This window comes from Gordionus sp. m RMFG-2023, chromosome 5 (genome assembly GCF_954871325.1).
Source record: "Gordionus sp. m RMFG-2023 chromosome 5, tfGorSpeb1-WG-v2, whole genome shotgun sequence".
Classification (NCBI taxonomy): domain Eukaryota; kingdom Metazoa; phylum Nematomorpha; class Gordioida; order Chordodea; family Parachordodidae; genus Gordionus; species Gordionus sp. m RMFG-2023.
In genome coordinates, this window is record NC_088779.1 from 30,040,964 (window position 1) to 30,058,505 (window position 17,542).

The window sequence follows — 17,542 nt, forward strand, 5'->3', positions numbered from 1 at the left end:
ATTATTTTTATGGTTGAGATTTATAAAATGCATTTTAAAAAGTATAAAAATACTTTAATTTATTATACATTCTAGAGTTTGCATTCATTGAGTGAGGAGGAGGGAATTAGTGATATTTAAAGCATTTATTCACATGAATTCTTCACTTCATTAAGTTAATCGAATATTCGATAAATTACATTTTATAAACAAGGCAATCTGCATAGTAAAAAAACACTAGGGAATATAATTTTTTTTAAAAGAAAAATAAATTATAATGGTTTTGTTGACATATTTTGAATATATTACATACAAAAAAAATAATTAAAATTCTTAAACTCTATTGAAAAAAAATGCGATACATTAGATCTTGTCGAATAATACTAAAATTAAACAAATATTTTATTAATCAATAAAAGTAATTTAATTTAATGATTTCAACTTTTATAAATCTGGAAAAAATTTTTTTAAAAATATATATATTTTTATGGGTAAAGGGTTTTAGAATTTCTGAAAATTTGGAACTGGGAAGATTGGACCCTTAACGTTTTTAAATTTCTGTAAAAAAAAATTTCAGGCCCTCAATTACAATTTAAAAATACAATGAATTTTTTTTCTCTAAAACTAGGCACAAAGAAAATGTAAAAGTATAAGAACAATAAAAAAATTAGAAAAATAAGATAAATTTATGTACAAATCAATAAATTGATTTGATTTATTATCACGCATTTTGAATGATTGAAAAATCAATAGATAAATAATGTCAAATTGCATCTGTGATGCGGAAAGATAATTTAAAAAAAAACATGATAATAAATCTTAACCCCTTCCCAAGCTTTATGATATATTCTCGCCATGTGTCATAATCTGCATAATAAAGACCAAGGGCCAGAAAAATGTGTAGTCTCACATATTGTGCGATATTTTATGTATCCAATAATAGTTTTATATAAAATTTCATATTATCAGGTGGTGTACAATGGTATCATGTTTTCAATTTCACCCATTAGAATCAATTGAGCCTAGTCCTTGTAGGTTTAAGATTACGTACTGAACAGTGCGGGATATTCGACGGGGTATAATAAAAGGAAGGGATTATGAATCAAAATTGGTGGGAGAGGGGTGGTTATTGTCACATGTTCACCCGAGCTCCTCGCTAAAAAACTTCTTGAGTCTGTTCAGGTACTCCGGTCGGCTTTCTATATCATTGTGACCGGCCCCAGGAACCCAAAGTGGGGGCAGGGCGGGTCGGGGCAGCAAGGAGTGAAGAGCTCGGCCATGACCGCAATCGATAACGTCATCGGCTGTTCCGTGTATGATGAGCACGTGACGGGACGCCACTCGGCGTGCATGGTCAGGAGTGTAAAAAGCGTCAAGCCGCGAGGCCCATTTGGGAAGCGGGCGGAGGATATCGGCGATGGTAGCGGAAGGATCCTGAGGGTTGTCTGGTGAGGCAATTAATGTACAAATAGAGTAATTAATTGGGATAGGGGCGATTGTCAGGTGTTGTAAAAAATAAAATTATACAATCTTTTTGATTCCATAATTTCTTAAAGTAAAATTTTTTTTCATTATTAAAGATATTATGGAAGTGATCTTGGCTAGAGTGGGGAATGCCGAAAATAGTTAAAATCACCCTATGGCGATATAGATGATTATAAAATTCGATTGAATAAAAAAATTGTTTTCATGATTATTCTGATGTCTAGAAAATTTAGTTGTGATTTGAAATATAAGCTGCTCAATAGTAAGAAAAACGGGGATTGGATAAGCCAACGTATATACCAAAAAAAATAATGAATTTATTATAATCCAATATACAAATAATCACACCAGCCAATGAAAATAAAGATAAATCTTATAAAACCGAACCTTGAGCATGTGGTGCACCATCTATGAGGTGATTTTGACCGCCAAGATTATCTTCGTTACCAACATGATTAGCGTGCTGCGAATTTTGGTTGATTTGAGTGAGGAAAGGGAAAGCTACTCTGAGCCCAGAAACCAAGGGTGAATGAAGGACAACTCCGGCCGCGAACCTAGATGATGTGAGGAGATCTGAAGGGCTGGATGTAGGAGAAGGAGGCAAACCGGCTAGATGGATGGTAGGGACGGTACCTATGCTTTGGCCGTACAGAACTACCTGCTGAGGGGTCAAGTCATAGCTGGAAGAATGTATTTAATATAAATAACTCAAGGAACAAGAAAATGTATGCAAAAAAATATTATAAATTATTATTTGTTTAAAGTGTACATTATATCACGACCTATATTTCTATCAGGTCAGATGCATTTATTATGAGGGTTGCAAAATGACAAGTTTTTGATTCACCCTTCTTAATCAAAAGACGGAATCTTCGATTCACCTGTCATTATTTGACGGGCTTTTTTCTTTATTGCATAGTTAGATAAGAACGTTCAGGTGACATTAATATCAATGCTGTTAAAGTAGTTATTGAAAGTAGCGCGATATAGTAGCGGCGCTATATTTACTTTGAGTAACAGTCAGTCAGTCAGTAAAGACGAATAAGAAAGTTATTCGATTCAAATCGAATATGAATTAAAAAATTTATTAGTGGAATAATAACCGACCCATTATTCTATAGAATTATTTGGTATTCGAAAATATTCGAAATTATTTGTAAAGTTATTTAAAGTAGTCCTTATGAAGCTATTTGTTTTCTATTATTTCTATAATTATTTTTTCCCCATTCCTTCACCTTTAAAAAAAAATTAATTTCCGAATCGAATATTAGACAAATCTAACCACATAATGATTTTATTAACAAATAACATAAATATTTGATTCGAATCAAATATAAATAATTTGATTGATAATTCCATTCTATAAGTTTATATCACGAGCATGCTCCCCGCTTCACGTTATACGCAGTTCACTCGAAGTCGTTTGTTTTACGAAGCGGTTTTCTAGGCAATTTTTAAACATGAGTATAAAATAATTCGAATTAATTTTTTTTTGCATAATAAAATATTTTAAAAAAAATTTTGTAAGGAACCGCCACTCTGACGTCATTTAATTGTTAGGAACCGCAACTCGGACGCCATTTGTTAATAAAGATGATGAATGGTTGCGTATTTATAATATGCAAAAAAATTAATTCGACAGATTATTATCCCCTTTGTTAGAAATAAATAAATTAAAAAAATCCCCTGAAACGTGACTAGGAAACCGCTTCGAAAAAAAGAGTTGTTTTGACAGGTTAATCGACCTCGTCAAATATCATATGTTTGAGCAAAAAATGGCATACTTGATTAAACTAAAATCAATATCATTTAGGGTTAGGCTTAGATTTATTATATATATTTTTTAAAATGGACGTAGTAATTACAGGGTTTTCATTTTTTTTAAAAGACAACTTGAAAATTATTTTTCCTGCACGATGTCTATTTATTAACTGTTCCGCCCAAAGGGACCGAATTACCCGTTAAAAACGGTTTTCAGTCTGGTGTCGGTAGTAGACCAACATTATTTATTTTAAAATGCATAATTAACTTGGTTATTACGAATACTATATAAATAAGTTGTACCGAATCAGCAACGCACGCCAAGCTGCTTCGGCATCGGAATATAGATCTGCTTCGGAAGGTCTGACAACTTTACCACCACAGAATCCGCTATACCTACCTAAATGTATAATATATATGAAAAATTTACTCGACCACCACTGATATTACGTGATAAAATGGTTCACGAATGGTTGAACAAATAGTACATATTTTGATAATTAAAACACTAGGACAAAATAGTTAGAACCGCACATAAAAAACATGTGCAACAATAAAAAAGAATATATATTTTTTTTTTAAATTTAATAAAGGGTGGACCCTAATTTATTTTGACCAAAAGTGGAGTTAAAACCTTCTAATAATAATAATCAGTTAAAGAGATAAATTGAGATTTATTTACATTTAATAAATAAAATCCGATAAAATATAATTCCACTAGTTAAACCCCTAAAAAAACAATATCAATTCTGACCAAGGTTAAAGCTATAAACCAGAACGTTCTAACGTGTTGAGTGTACAATGTTAAATAGGGTAGCAATAGCGAGCCAAATTCAAAATAGCGCTTTCAAAAATTTGGATATTTTCGAGCATTTGCATATTAAAAAAAATTTATCGTCTGCTTATACCAATTGTATTAATTGAGAATAATTTTCACATTATTTTTTAAAAGTAATTATTATATTCTTATCTAGATAATTATATAATATATTAAACTAGCTTAATTTTGAAAACGCTCTGGTATGACCTTATGCTGAATTTATGGCAAACATGTTATGTTCAAGCGGTGCGGTATTTAATGTTTATTCTTCATAGTATTAATAATTTTTGATATAAAAATGGAGATAATTATTTTACGTACAATACCTTTTTATCGAATTTCGCAAATTATTTTAATAATAGTTATATTTTATCATCGCAACATATGTTTTTCAAATTTTGTTATCATTTCGCTTAATATTTATTAATTATACCTAATTTATTGGCTGTATTTTTGTAAATAAGGCAGCGATAAATACCGCACCGCTTGAGCAAAACGCGTTTATCATATATTAGGCCTCAGGGTAAGGAGAAGCTACATTTTACAAAAAGCGTATGCGCAGGCTAATTTTTTAACGTATAATATTTATCGTATACGTTTTCGGTTGGGTCCGCTATCATTCAACCCCAAGAGTCCGTTTTTAATACCGGAAATAGATCTCGCGCGATTAGTGGTCGAACAACCGTATCCGGTGTAATCGTATCCAAAAACGTCAGCACCCAATTTCGAGCCCAGCGCTAGGAAAAAGCCGGACATTTGACCCAAATCCACCGCATTCCCATGGCTGAAAAGGATGGTGTACTTGCAGGGATGGTAATGGCGTCTTTATATATAATAATTTTTTTTTTGACTTAATGAATCAGTTTGTCGAGATTCGATTGGTTTAACACAATTTTTTTTAAATTATTGCGCGAAAGTCTTTCTTTTCAGTTATTGGAACCAACATTCTCAAAAGGAACAAAAAAAACGTTTTTTTTCCTGTTTTTTATTATTGTTTAACTGAAAATCTATAGAATAATGTAATCTATCAATATTTTATCGCAATCAATAAGTTAATTTTTCATAATGACAAAAGTCCTGGAATTATTGTTATTGGTTAACAGGGAGAATGTGAAGAATTACCGATAAATGTGTTGAGACAAAATCCAAAAACTAACAAAAATGGACAATTTAGGAGAAAAAATAAAATAAAACGAATATTCATCATCAGCCATTAAAAAATTATTTGTATAGTTTTAAAAAATTTAAGTTCGAAAACATTGAACATTTAAAACTTTCAAAAAAAATCGAAAAAAAAATGATTTTGGTCAAAATTTAGATTTTCCTATTTAAAATGGCTTATTTTATTTTTTTATAAAGTTTCAAAAGTTTGTGAATCGTATTTTTTGATTTGAAATAACTTTTTAAATATAAAATTTAAACATTTTGTTTTGAAAGTTTAAAAATTTCGTTAAAATAATATTTAGGCCTGTTTTTTTCTTCGTTTTTTATGTTTGAAATAAAAAACAGTCGTTTTTTTTGTGTAAATCCATTTCGTTTGAAACGATGCTAATAAATTATATTCCTTACGTTAAGACTATCGATCATCAACGAAAGCAATTTATAGATCTAAATTATAATTTAGCCTAGAGAGGTGTTGATATGATACTTTCAAAGCTACTAGTTTAAAGTATATTGAAACTAGAAGTCGACGCAGCGCAGCCCGAAGCCTTACCCGCGGGACAAGATTTTTTCTGGCCGGAAAGAACAAAATTTTTCAAAATATATTTTCTACCTTTCCCGGGACAAGTTGGACAAAACAAAATATATTTTAATAGTGCACACAAATTGAGCGTTTACGTTTTGCCCGAAATTTTGTCAATAAAAAAAACGTAACGCATCCCTTGTTAAAATTGAGGTTGCCTTTTTATTAATATCGTCGATTTCAAACATCTTTGAAAATTATATTATCGTCTGCCGTCCGTATTTCTTTAAATTTCTATATATTCCATTTTAGGATTATAGGTAGGTTATTTATATTACATTTTTATATATAATATTACGAAAAGCGTAAAGAAAAAGTAACGAAAAAGCGAACTTATTTGCATTTTTTTTTAAATGGTTGCTAACGCCAAACGGCAATTTTACCAATTTGCGCGAGGCCATTTGAAATGCGTTATTTGCGCTATCAACGCACAGCGTTTGAAGCGCTCAATTTTGTGCCCACTATAAGTGGTCATGCCGGGTCGGTTCATAAATAATCGCGGCCATGGGCTGAAAAATCCGGTAGAAAATTTCCCCGGTCCAGTTCGGGTCCGAGATATAATCGAAGAGGGGAAATTATTTGTAATATGATTACAAATTTAACTTGCAATATAATATCAAATTTAATTTGTTAATTTTTTAATCGATATATAAGGAAATACCAAAAAAAAAAATTATGAAGCAGCTAACCAATTTATAAAACATTTTTTCTTGGTAAAATCATTTAAACTATTAAAAATTAAAATCTTTCATTACCCAAATAAATGATTCCGTTTGATTTAAACTATAATGTTAATTAAAACGAGTTGTATTTTTAAATCAAAAATGGCGATGATTGTTTAGTTTCCAGGTTCAAATTAAATGTAATTGGGTCAAAAGCAAGAAAAAGGGCTATTTATTTTCAAAAAAAAAATCTGAGACGGTCTTTAAAATTTCGACATTATGCGGATCCATGATTAATATCGACTAACCACGAATTTGTAATTAACGCGAATAGGCGGCGGAGAATACGAAAAACTACCGCATATATTGTATACTTCCGCCGAGAATTGGCGCTAACTGTAAATTCGGGGTAAGACTTATAACGTACAAAGTATAGGACAAGGTCCTTTATGATCTTGACGCGATTACAGATAATTTTTCGAAAAAATGGTATATTGGATAATGATATAAGTCATTGGTTATAGCACGATTTCGCGTCTAAATATGAATTGAAGACAATTCTCCAATTTATATGGCTCAGCCAATGAAATAAAATAATCATAATACATAGACTGACGATTCATTGATAATAAATGCACTTTAAAGCGTCGTTGAATGCAAATCAGCTGGAACCCGCCATTTCGGTAACAATTATAGTTAATTATTCTCACGTTAAAAATTACTATTAAATCGATAACTTGCTATCCTTATCATCTCGAATGATCAGGCAATTCTTTAATTTGCGCCATGACATAGGAATACATTGGCTTATCGTTTAAAAATTTTTAATAATGATATGGTTAATCAAAATGGTGTCCCCAGTTGTTTTCAATTAATGTACACTTTTAATGAATGAATCAGCCCAGAATTTTCAAAATTGTTTTCCAAAGGGAAAATTGAAAATAGGAGGAGAGATTGAATAGCTAAACCCTGGGTTATTTTCTTAAAGGCCCGCCCGAATACCCGGTTTATTTAGTCCGGGTTTTTAAAGGCCCTCCCGAATACCCGGTTTATTTAATCCGGGTTTGTAGGTCTCTGAATTATGTGAGTAAATATAAAATTATATTTAGTTCCTTCATTGTTTAACCATTACCTTGTACTAATTTTTTTTAATATTTCGATATTTATTTTTTAATCTTTCGTAAGGATTATATATAATAAATCATATTTTTTTTTACCTTCAGGTTTTTGATTGATAACGAATTTATTTTACCCCTATATATTTTAACTTCGTAACAAATGCGCTCGATCGGAAAATATAAAATTATTAATTAAAAATCGATAATTTTTTTTTTCAACGATTTAAGTAAAAAAAAAAAAAGGTAGCCCATCAAATTCACGCGTCAATCAAAAAAAAATTAATACTAAAGACTAACTTTTGATTTCGTGGTAGGGTTATATGCCGTTCTTTCCTGATTCCGTCCCATTCGTTGGGTCGGTCATTGGAAGCGTCGGGTGGCGGGCGGGATTTTGTTTTGCCCACTTTACGATCGGCGTTGTAAGGAGATGCCATCATCGTGGAGTTAAAAACTATTCAAAACGTTTCGTTTTTTTGTAAATATCTATTAATTACGGCTATCTTCAAAAAACTGATTTACCATTTAGCGAGCAGTAATGAATTTAAGAGCTGCCAACAGGTCAATTGTATGTTTATCTTATGGCTTACTAAATCAGTTTCGGCCACAGATTAATAAAATTTAAATATATATAATATATATATCACGGTCGGAATGAATGGGCAGATCGGCCGAGTTGATCAAATTCATCTTCAGGTCCAACATATCCCGCCATTTCTCTTCGATTTCGGGGTAATTTGGTGCTTTATAACCCTCATTTTCCAGGGCATTATTTTCGGGAGGCGCGACAATGGTTGAGTTTTCTTTGACCTTCTTGCCCAGGGATTTGCCACACCAAACCATCAAACACGGTATCACCGAGCCCCGGCTGGTGACCGTGGTAAAAGCGTCGAGTCTGTCCAACTCTTGGGCCGAGTATTGCCATTCTGCCCTGTTTTTCAAGTGGATGCCGTAACTGGGGAATTCTTTCTCCATCTCCAACTCTTTCATCATCGCGGAATTGATGGTGGTGTTATTGGGCAGGACATTTTCTTTAGATCTTTTGCCCAGGGAGTTGGTAGTCAGGTTCAAGAGAGGCCGAGACAAATTTCCCCATCTGTTAGCTATGAGTTCCGTTAATTTTTGAACCCGATTAGTTTGAGGATTCGGAAGGTTGAAGTGAGCTACTAGGGGGGAAGCGGACGTAATAGCGGCATCCGTATTAATCTGTTTGTTTTTTTATTTTAAAAAAATTTATTTTAAAATTAAGTACAAGTTTTCCGTAATATAATAAACGTAGTACGATAATGAACGCGTGCGTAAACGACCTCGGGTCGATTTTTAAAAACGGCCTAAAAGCGAAACGATTATTGCGAACCCTTTAGAGCAAATTCATAACAGCGCACTAAAAAATAAACCTTTTGAAACAACTCTCTCATGAGTTTAGTTTTAGAAAGAAAGAAAAAAAACCTGTCAATCAAACCAGCTTTACGTGACTCAGCCGGTACGCGTATCTCTGAGCAACCAAGCCACAAAAAAACAAGGATTTATTTTATATAAATAATTAATTTTTTTTAAAAAAATATAAATTATATTTAAGATAATCTGATAACGATACGAATTCATATTTAATTTTTTGAAAGTTTATAAGATTTTCGAAAAAAGAGCCTAATCAAGAAGGAAAGTGCATCAAAATTTACTAAAACAGCTGTAACTCCACTCTTAGAAGAACTGAGAGTACCCCTAAGGAGATATATCCTAATACTAGTGTTCTTCCTTAATTAGCTTTCATTCATATCACTCTTGTCGACATCTTAAGAATGCCCCATGTAACAGCTGATTCGAGGATTTCGAATGATGATTTAGTACTAATTTTTTTTTCATATTAACTTACCTATTATGCTAAAAAATAATTACAATCATTTAAGGGTAAACCAACTTTTTTAATTTTTAAAAAAATTTTGGTGTTATTTGAATTTTTTTTTAAACCTATTTATTAATATATTCATTTCTAATAAAAATTTCTGATTTACGTTAATTCTATCCAGTTTGAATTAAAAAAATCAGTAATAATACCTTACAAATTGAGCGGAAACGTTTAGCGTTGTGTTTTTTAGTGTAAACCGGATATTAGAACACCGGAAGCGCAAACAAGTATCGAATCAATAATATTGTTAAAATTTGTTACATTATCGTCTGATTATTTGTAAAGTATAAAATCTTAAAAATTATTTATATTATAACACACCTTTATTTAGCATGGAGAATATAAAGAATACCTCGACGAATCAATAATATTATTAAAATTTGCTGCAATATCGTCTGATTATTTGTAAAGTATAAAATCTTAAAAATTATTTATATTATAACACACCTTTATTTAGCATGGGAAATATAAAGAATACCAAACAGCGTCAATTTATTTTGCAAATTTTTCCATTTTTGATATTAACTTCGCAGTTATTTTTATCAATTGAACGGAAAGAAGAAGCCAGAATGGGGTGACCAAAATATTCAAATAAATTGTACTCACATCAGAAAGTTATATCGAATGCAATGTGTGCATCATGTTGAAAATTAAAAATTGGATAGTTATAGGAATACCAGTGAAACTAGTTTTTAAAATATTATCATAATAAAAATATTTTTATATATAATTTACATATTAGACTTAAATGTTATACGAATAATCGAAATTTACTGATTACAAAAAAAATAAAATTTTGCCTCTTTGTAACACGTTTTTAGGTTCCCGGTGGGTTTAGCCAAAGGCACAACAATTCTCTAGAGAAATAAGAGATATTTTTTTTAAAAAAATTACACGATAATTAAGAAAAATCATTTTTTTAAAAAAAAATCAAATCAGGAAATTTCAAATAAAATGAAAATTCTTATGCTTTTCAAAATATATGTTTTTTTTAATCCTAACCCTAAGTAAAGTAAATGTGGAAAAAAAAAACTCTAAGCATTTCAGAATATTTTCTAAAAATTTTCCTTGGCATTCCGTGGTTTCCTGAAATTAGAACTGCCTACCACTAAGATTATCTATTACACCACAACCTTCATCTCTATTATCTCTTACTTTGATTCTCGTCACTAGATGGTTTATCAGGCACCAACATCTATCACATTTAGGTGTGAAGCAGCCAATAAGTTTATGTTATGTTTTACCAACTACGCGGTTCAGGCAAAGTCCTGATACCAAACTCTTGGATATTGGGGAGGGGGTTAAATTTAGCGTGGTAAAAATTGAACCCAAAATTATCCCCCCCCCGGGTAAATCCGACCGAGAACGAGATTGAAAGATAAAATCGTTATTTTTTAATCACATCGGATAAATTAAATCCTACCCCAATCCTCGCAATATCCTTAAAAAAAATGATTATGTTAAATTTCTTTTAATAAACGCATCAGCAATATACTCATTTTTTTATTGGCGGTAACGCTCTAGCGATATTGGCCTTAGAGCGAAAATATATTATGGGGTAAAAGAAAGGTTCGCTAAAAAAGTTCCGCTCCAAAAAGTGTTCGCGCTTATAAATAATCGCGGAATTGGCTTAGCTATAATATAACCTACGCGATAAAAATTTCGCTGAATTGACCTGGCGCGAAAGACATTAGCGGGAAAGGGGGGAAATCACGAATGCCGTTGCTTGTATTTATGACGAACACTGAACCTGGTCGTTTTTTTCATTACTTTACATTTGACCAATAAAAATATAGATTAATAAGGTAATAGTTAGGATTCGATTCGAAACTTTAGCTGCCAATAATAAACATTGTTTGATCGCAATCATTTCATCGAAATCCAAAAATTGATTCGACGAATTGATTCGAAATGACCCTGGGAAGAATTTTCGATAAATTATTATCAGGGTAATGGATCAAATTCCGTACCCAAAAAAGAAAATTGTGTTCAAATGTTAATTTCAATTTTGGTCACCGAATTCAAAGATTTAAAGAGACATTTGCAGGTAAGAAATGACACTGATAGAACCTGATTGGTTAATATCGATGCCACTAATACTTACCTAGTTATCATCAGAAAACCAGCAATAACAATACCAAAATAATAACCTTAATGTGGTTTAATTTTTTAAAAAAGAAAGCAAAAAAATATAATTAATTTCCTCAATATTATCCTTTATTTATTTATTCATTTATTATAATTAATTTATCAAATTAAATTTTAAAATAGGAAATAAAGATTAACGTGATCCACCTTCTTTCACTCTTAGTGTTGTAAAAATCCTGATTTAGGTTTATTCAAAAAACGGCCCAATTATTTTAGCCAAAATTTTTCCTTAATTAGCTTTTATTCATATATTACTTTTTGTGGACATCTTAATGCCCCATGTAACAGCTGATTCGAGGATTTAGAATGATGATTTAGTACCAAATTTTTTTATATTCATATTAACTTACCCATTATGCTAAAAAATACAATCGCCCAATTATTTTAGCCACAATAATACTTTGCAAGCCCTGAGATTTAGCTCACAGATGGAAGAATGATTTGGACAGCTATTTGTCAAATTTCAAGGGCTTACATGATATTATTTTAGTTAAAATTTTAATCGGTCCATTTTAAAAAAAAATAGAATGAAAGGCTTTTTAAACAATACTATTTCACTACCTTTTTCTTTTAATTAAAAAATTTTTATATTCATTTTTTAAAAAAAATATTTTCATTGCGTAATGTTAAGATTTATTATTTATTTTTTTTTAAATTTATAATTTTTGTGTATGAACCACTAGTATTGTTAAAATTGAAAAGTATCAATTAAAGTGTCAGTCCGAGATTGGTATTTATGTGGCATTATTATAGTGATTAGTTGTTTATCATATTAGAATAAATATTCCTACTTTTTTTTGGAGATCTGCAAAGGTACCATTTTCATGGCCCCACCTAGATTTTTTTCTATCGGCCCAACTTGGGTTTTATATTTTCAAGCCCTGTCTGGATTTTTATTAAAAAAATTTTTTTTAAACCATTGACATATAAAAATACCTAGATTGAGAATGCATTCAAAAGGGTGAGTTGAATAAGAATCAGCTGGACCCGCCATTTTGGTAACCCGTATATTAATTATTCTCATGTTAAAAACTACTATTAAATTGATAACGTGCTTCCTCATTATCTCGATGATCAGGAACTTCTTTAACAAAGTTTGTGTCAGTTATAGGAATAAATTGAACTCTTGTTAAAAAATTTAATAATGATATAGGTAATCAAAATGGCTTCCCCAGCTGTTTTTATTGATTGTACACTTTTAAATGAATGCATCATCAGTCTAGTTATTATTATGTCACGAGGTCCGATCTGTATTTTTTTTAAATATATTACATTTATTTTCAATTTTTATAACAAGGATTTAAAATTTTGGTTTTATAACGTATGGCTCGGTTATTTTTTTTAAATAATTTTTTTTAGGCCCGTCGCAAGTATATTTAAAAAAATTAAGGTATTAATTATTTTCTTCTCTTGATTTAATATATCATTAATATGTTAAATATAGTTAAATTTGGTTGTCACGTGATTTGCATTAATTAACTCTTTAGCATAGTGCAAATTGATGTATATATTAAAAATAAAAAGGCACAAAAGAGAACTTTGTTTCTTTCAATTTTTATGTATTATTATCAAATTTTGAAATTTGGGGAATTTATTTCTATATTATTTCATATCACAAATTATTTTTTATATATTCAATATCAATTTGACCTATATAGTGGGTATCAGCATTAGTGTTGTTCAGAGTTGTTAAAGGATCTAGATGAAAAATGTGGTATCTCTATCTGTATCTAGATAGATTTTTGATTAAATAATCTGTATCTAGATATTACTTTCGACGTTGTATCTGTATCTAGATCCATTTAAAAAATATCTTTTAACAACTCTGGTGTTGTTAAACAGCTCGATTTTTAAAAATGGCTAACTCATATATTTTAGCCAGAAAAAGATTGTCTAAGCCTCGAGATTTCGTTAATAGATGTCCAAACCTTTGTGTCACCTATGAGCAATCTTTGCACGATATTTTTCCTAATAAAATATTGAGTTAGCCATTTTGAAAAATCGGCTCAAAATGAGTCGTTTAACAAAACTAATCAGCATATGATACCTCCATCTCCATTTTTATCAACAAATGATGACCACCCTGTTTATTTCACTTTAAAAATGTTTACAACTGATATAGAGAAAAAAGTGGAGAGAAAACTAATATAGAAAATTGTTTTGTTGTTTATTTTTTTTAAAAGTTTAACTATTTATTAAAAGAATATTAAAATTTCTATCTATATTCTATATAAAAATATATAATTAAAAGAAAAGAAAATTAAAAAATAAATAAATAATATATTTAGGTTTGGTCAGCAGGGATTAATGACCCATGAATAGATATACAGTTGGATTGACAAATTTCATAATTAATTAAATGGTTCCAAATTATACAGGAAAAACATAAGTTAATAATATATATTTGGTTTGAATAAGGAACTTAAGAGACAAGCTTTAATGCTAATGCACTATTTTATAAAAATTTTCATAATTTTGAATTCTAATTATTGCTATATTATTATCATAATTATATATATCTCATATTATAAGATTTTAAATAAATGATTTTTATGTGATAAATTTTTTGATCAAATTGTTCTAGGATGGATATATAGATAGTTAAATTTATTATAAAATAAAGTAACTGAGAATTTAATAGTCAAATAAATATTAATGTTTATTTTATTAAATATGAGGTTTACCTTATTTTGTGTTATATTTTGATCCATTAGTGTAGCATCAAGTAAAATAGTAACTTGGGTTTGATCCTGAATGCCTATATTTTCTGAATCTTTGTCATATTGCTTTATTTCATTATTATCATTGCATAATTTTTTGTCTAAATTTGATGTCAATGTATATGTTGGCTCTGGTGGTAAAAATGCTAGCTTTGCAGCAATACGTGACGGCAAAGGTGGACAACAAAATAGACAACATAATTCCTTCATTGATATGCTATTTGTATTGCCACTCATTTATATATGCGATTCATATTTCTGGATTAAATTTTATATACAGGTTTTTAAAATATAATTGAGCAAATTGAAGAGTATAACCATTAATGATATTTTTCAATAATAACTCATTGAAAACGAATTACGTTTCCAAATGATAGAAAAGGGATAACACATTGACAGTTGATAGAAATATAAATGATGATGATTTCTTTCGATATTTTATAGTAAAGGGGCAAATAATAGGCATTCAGATAAAATAATATCATGAATGGGGAAGATCAGAGCAAAAACGGATAAGTGGAAAATAAAACTATTTTATAGCCCAAGACCAATATTGAATTTAATCTAAGATTTGTAATATATTTTTTATAATATTTAAGACTTTTATCAGAATTGAGAATAAACATTATAACAATTTAATTTACCCATAAACTTTATCCCAACAAGATGTTTATCATAAAAATTGTGGAGGAGGGGATAAATATAAAGTCTTCTTTCCTTATTTTCAATAAATACATTGCTACATCCACAAGTTAGATCTCATTGTTCAAAATTTTATTGTTTAATTTTTTTTATATTTGCATTGTATAATTTTGTAATTTATCTTTAATTGTATAATTTTTCTAGGCGTTTTAACGTATCTGTAAATATACTGTAGTAATACCAACTACTAATTATAAACAATACGACCACTGATTTATATTTCAATTTATTTTTGATATCAAATTTTATTTATTGTTTTTCGAATGTTCGATTCTATTTTTAATATACAATATACATAAATAATCATTTATTAATTTATTACATTTTCTTCAAACAATTTAAAGTTAGATTTCTTCAATAAACCTCTTTGTAGGTTTACGGTTTCTTGATGAGCAACGTAATGTGGTATTTGTATTTGTGTTTGTATTTGCTTCATTCACTGGCACAACCATTTCTGTAACTTCCAAAGAACTTTCATGATTTGGGATAACTAAACGATTTCTTAACTGATCTGCATGCTTCCGTAATGTTTTCCCGGAAGATTCAACAATATAGGAATAAAGTCCTATTCTTTCTTTAATTACTCCCTCTCTCCAACCATTGGTATTTTCATTATTTAACCATATAGGTTGTGAGATTTCAAATTCTCTTTCCTTTGAATGTAAATCATGATGAAGGCTTTGTTTATCATTAGCCCTTACTATTTCGTGTTCGGCATTTGGTCGGATCCAATCCAGACTTGTTTTCAATTGCCTCCCAAACATAATTTTAGCAGGAGATCTCCCTGTGGAACTATGCTCTCCCAATCGGTAGGTTGTTAAAACCTGTGTCATAGCTTCTTCGGGATCGCTAATTGAATCTCTCGTTGCATAATACCGACCTTTCAAAGTTCGTACTGTACGTTCAGCTAATCCATTAGTTTTTGGATGATAGGGTGCTGAACGTATATGACGTATGTTATTTAAATCACAATACCTACGAAATTCCCCAGATAAGAATTGTGGTCCATTGTCTGACACAATGTACTTGGGTATTCCAAACCTAGCAAACCATTTTTTTAGTCGTTTTATCATAGCATCAGCAGAGGTATTTTGCATTAGATCAACTTCTAACCATTTGGAATAGGAATCGACACCTATTAGCCAGTATCGCGAATCTACTGGTCCAGCAAAATCAATATGGATTCGCTCCCAAGGTTCCTTTCCAACAGTCCAAGAATATAGAGGTACTTCTTGAATACTAGGTCTATTTTTCTGGCATCCAGAACATATTTTGATAAAATTTTCTATATCAACATCACATCTGGGCCACCAGCAATACAATCTAAAAATAGATTTCATTACATTTTCCCCAGGATGTCCCCGGTGAATCATTCCTAACACTGCATTTCTTAATTTATTAGGAATAACCAATCTCCCATTCCATTCTATAATATCACGATCGACAGAAAGCTCTTCCCGTCGATTATAAAAATTAACTATTTCTTTATCTTTATAACGATCAAAGTTTCGCCAACTTTGCTGAATATGTATGGCTACTTTTTTTAATATTAAATCTTGCTTCGACTCTTTTCGTAGAATATTTTCTGACAATTGCATATCATCCAAATTAATACTTCGTATATCCAAAGCATGTTTAGAATCTTGATTCTCTTCCGTGTCTAATATTGGAAGCCTTGATAATGCGTCGGCGATTACATTTTTATTACCAGGTCTATATTCTATTGTAAAATCATAAGAAGCCATCTTCCAGGCCCAACGTGTCAAACGATTATTAGAAATTTTAGGTAAATCGCGTTTCTCCCCAAATAATCGCTCTAATGGTTTATGATCAGTTCGAAGTAAAAATTTTCTACCATAAATAAATGAATGAAATTTTTCAATACCAAATAAAAGTGCTCGAGCTTCTTTATCAATCGGAGCGTAGTGTTTCTCTGATTCTAATAAAGTACGTGACGCGAACGAAATAGGTTTTGTCCTTCCGTCTACTAATTGATGTAACAACACAGCCCCTAATCCTGAATCAGATGCGTCGCATTCCAAAATTATAGGCAACTGCGCGTTATAAGGAATTAACGTTTCCTCGGATGACAATAATTTCTTAACCTCATCGAAGGAATTTTGTTCATCTTTCGACCACTGCCAAGGTACTTTCACGCTCGTTAATCTATGTAGTAGCGCCGCTTTAGAATGTAGATTGCGAATAAAACGTTCATGATAATTAACTAGTCCTAGAAAAGATCTAAGTTGTTGTATATTTTTAGGTTTTGGTGCATTTCGGATAGCCTTCACCTTTTCCGGGTTAGGATGTATACCGAATTTATCAATTATCACCCCTAAAAATGAAACCGATTTTTGTAAAAATCTCACTTTTGTTAATTTCGCCTTAAGACCTGCTGCATTTAATCTGTCTAACACTATTCGCAAATTATTTAAGTGCTCCTCATCATTTCGACCAGAAATAATTACGTCATCTAAATAGACACCAGTCATTTGGCAAT

General features: G+C 30.5%; 1 protein-coding gene across 1 annotated transcript; it reads right to left on the minus strand.

Annotated features, from left to right (window-relative positions):
- Positions 1 to 607: 607 nt before the first annotated feature.
- On the minus strand, positions 608 to 14,700 carry LOC135930451 (uncharacterized). Its single transcript, XM_065467249.1, has 7 exons — positions 14,305 to 14,700; positions 8,214 to 8,772; positions 7,867 to 8,020; positions 4,642 to 4,868; positions 3,529 to 3,625; positions 1,852 to 2,144; positions 608 to 1,424 (listed from the first exon to the last, which is right to left on the minus strand). Exons 1-7 carry the CDS (start codon positions 14,575 to 14,577, stop codon positions 1,120 to 1,122), a joined length of 1,908 nt encoding a protein of 635 aa, XP_065323321.1. The 5' UTR covers positions 14,578 to 14,700; the 3' UTR covers positions 608 to 1,119.
- Positions 14,701 to 17,542: the final 2,842 nt, after the last annotated feature.

Coding starts and splice junctions, on each gene's coding strand:
- LOC135930451 (XM_065467249.1), bottom strand. CDS start 14,577: ATGAGTGGCAATACAAATAGCATATCAATGAAGGAATTATGTTGTCTA. Junction 8,773..14,304: donor AAAATATAACACAAAATAAG/GTAAACCTCATA, acceptor AAAAACAAACAG/ATTAATACGGATGCCGCTAT. Junction 8,021..8,213: donor TCTGCCCATTCATTCCGACC/GTGATATATATA, acceptor CGTTTTGAATAG/TTTTTAACTCCACGATGATG.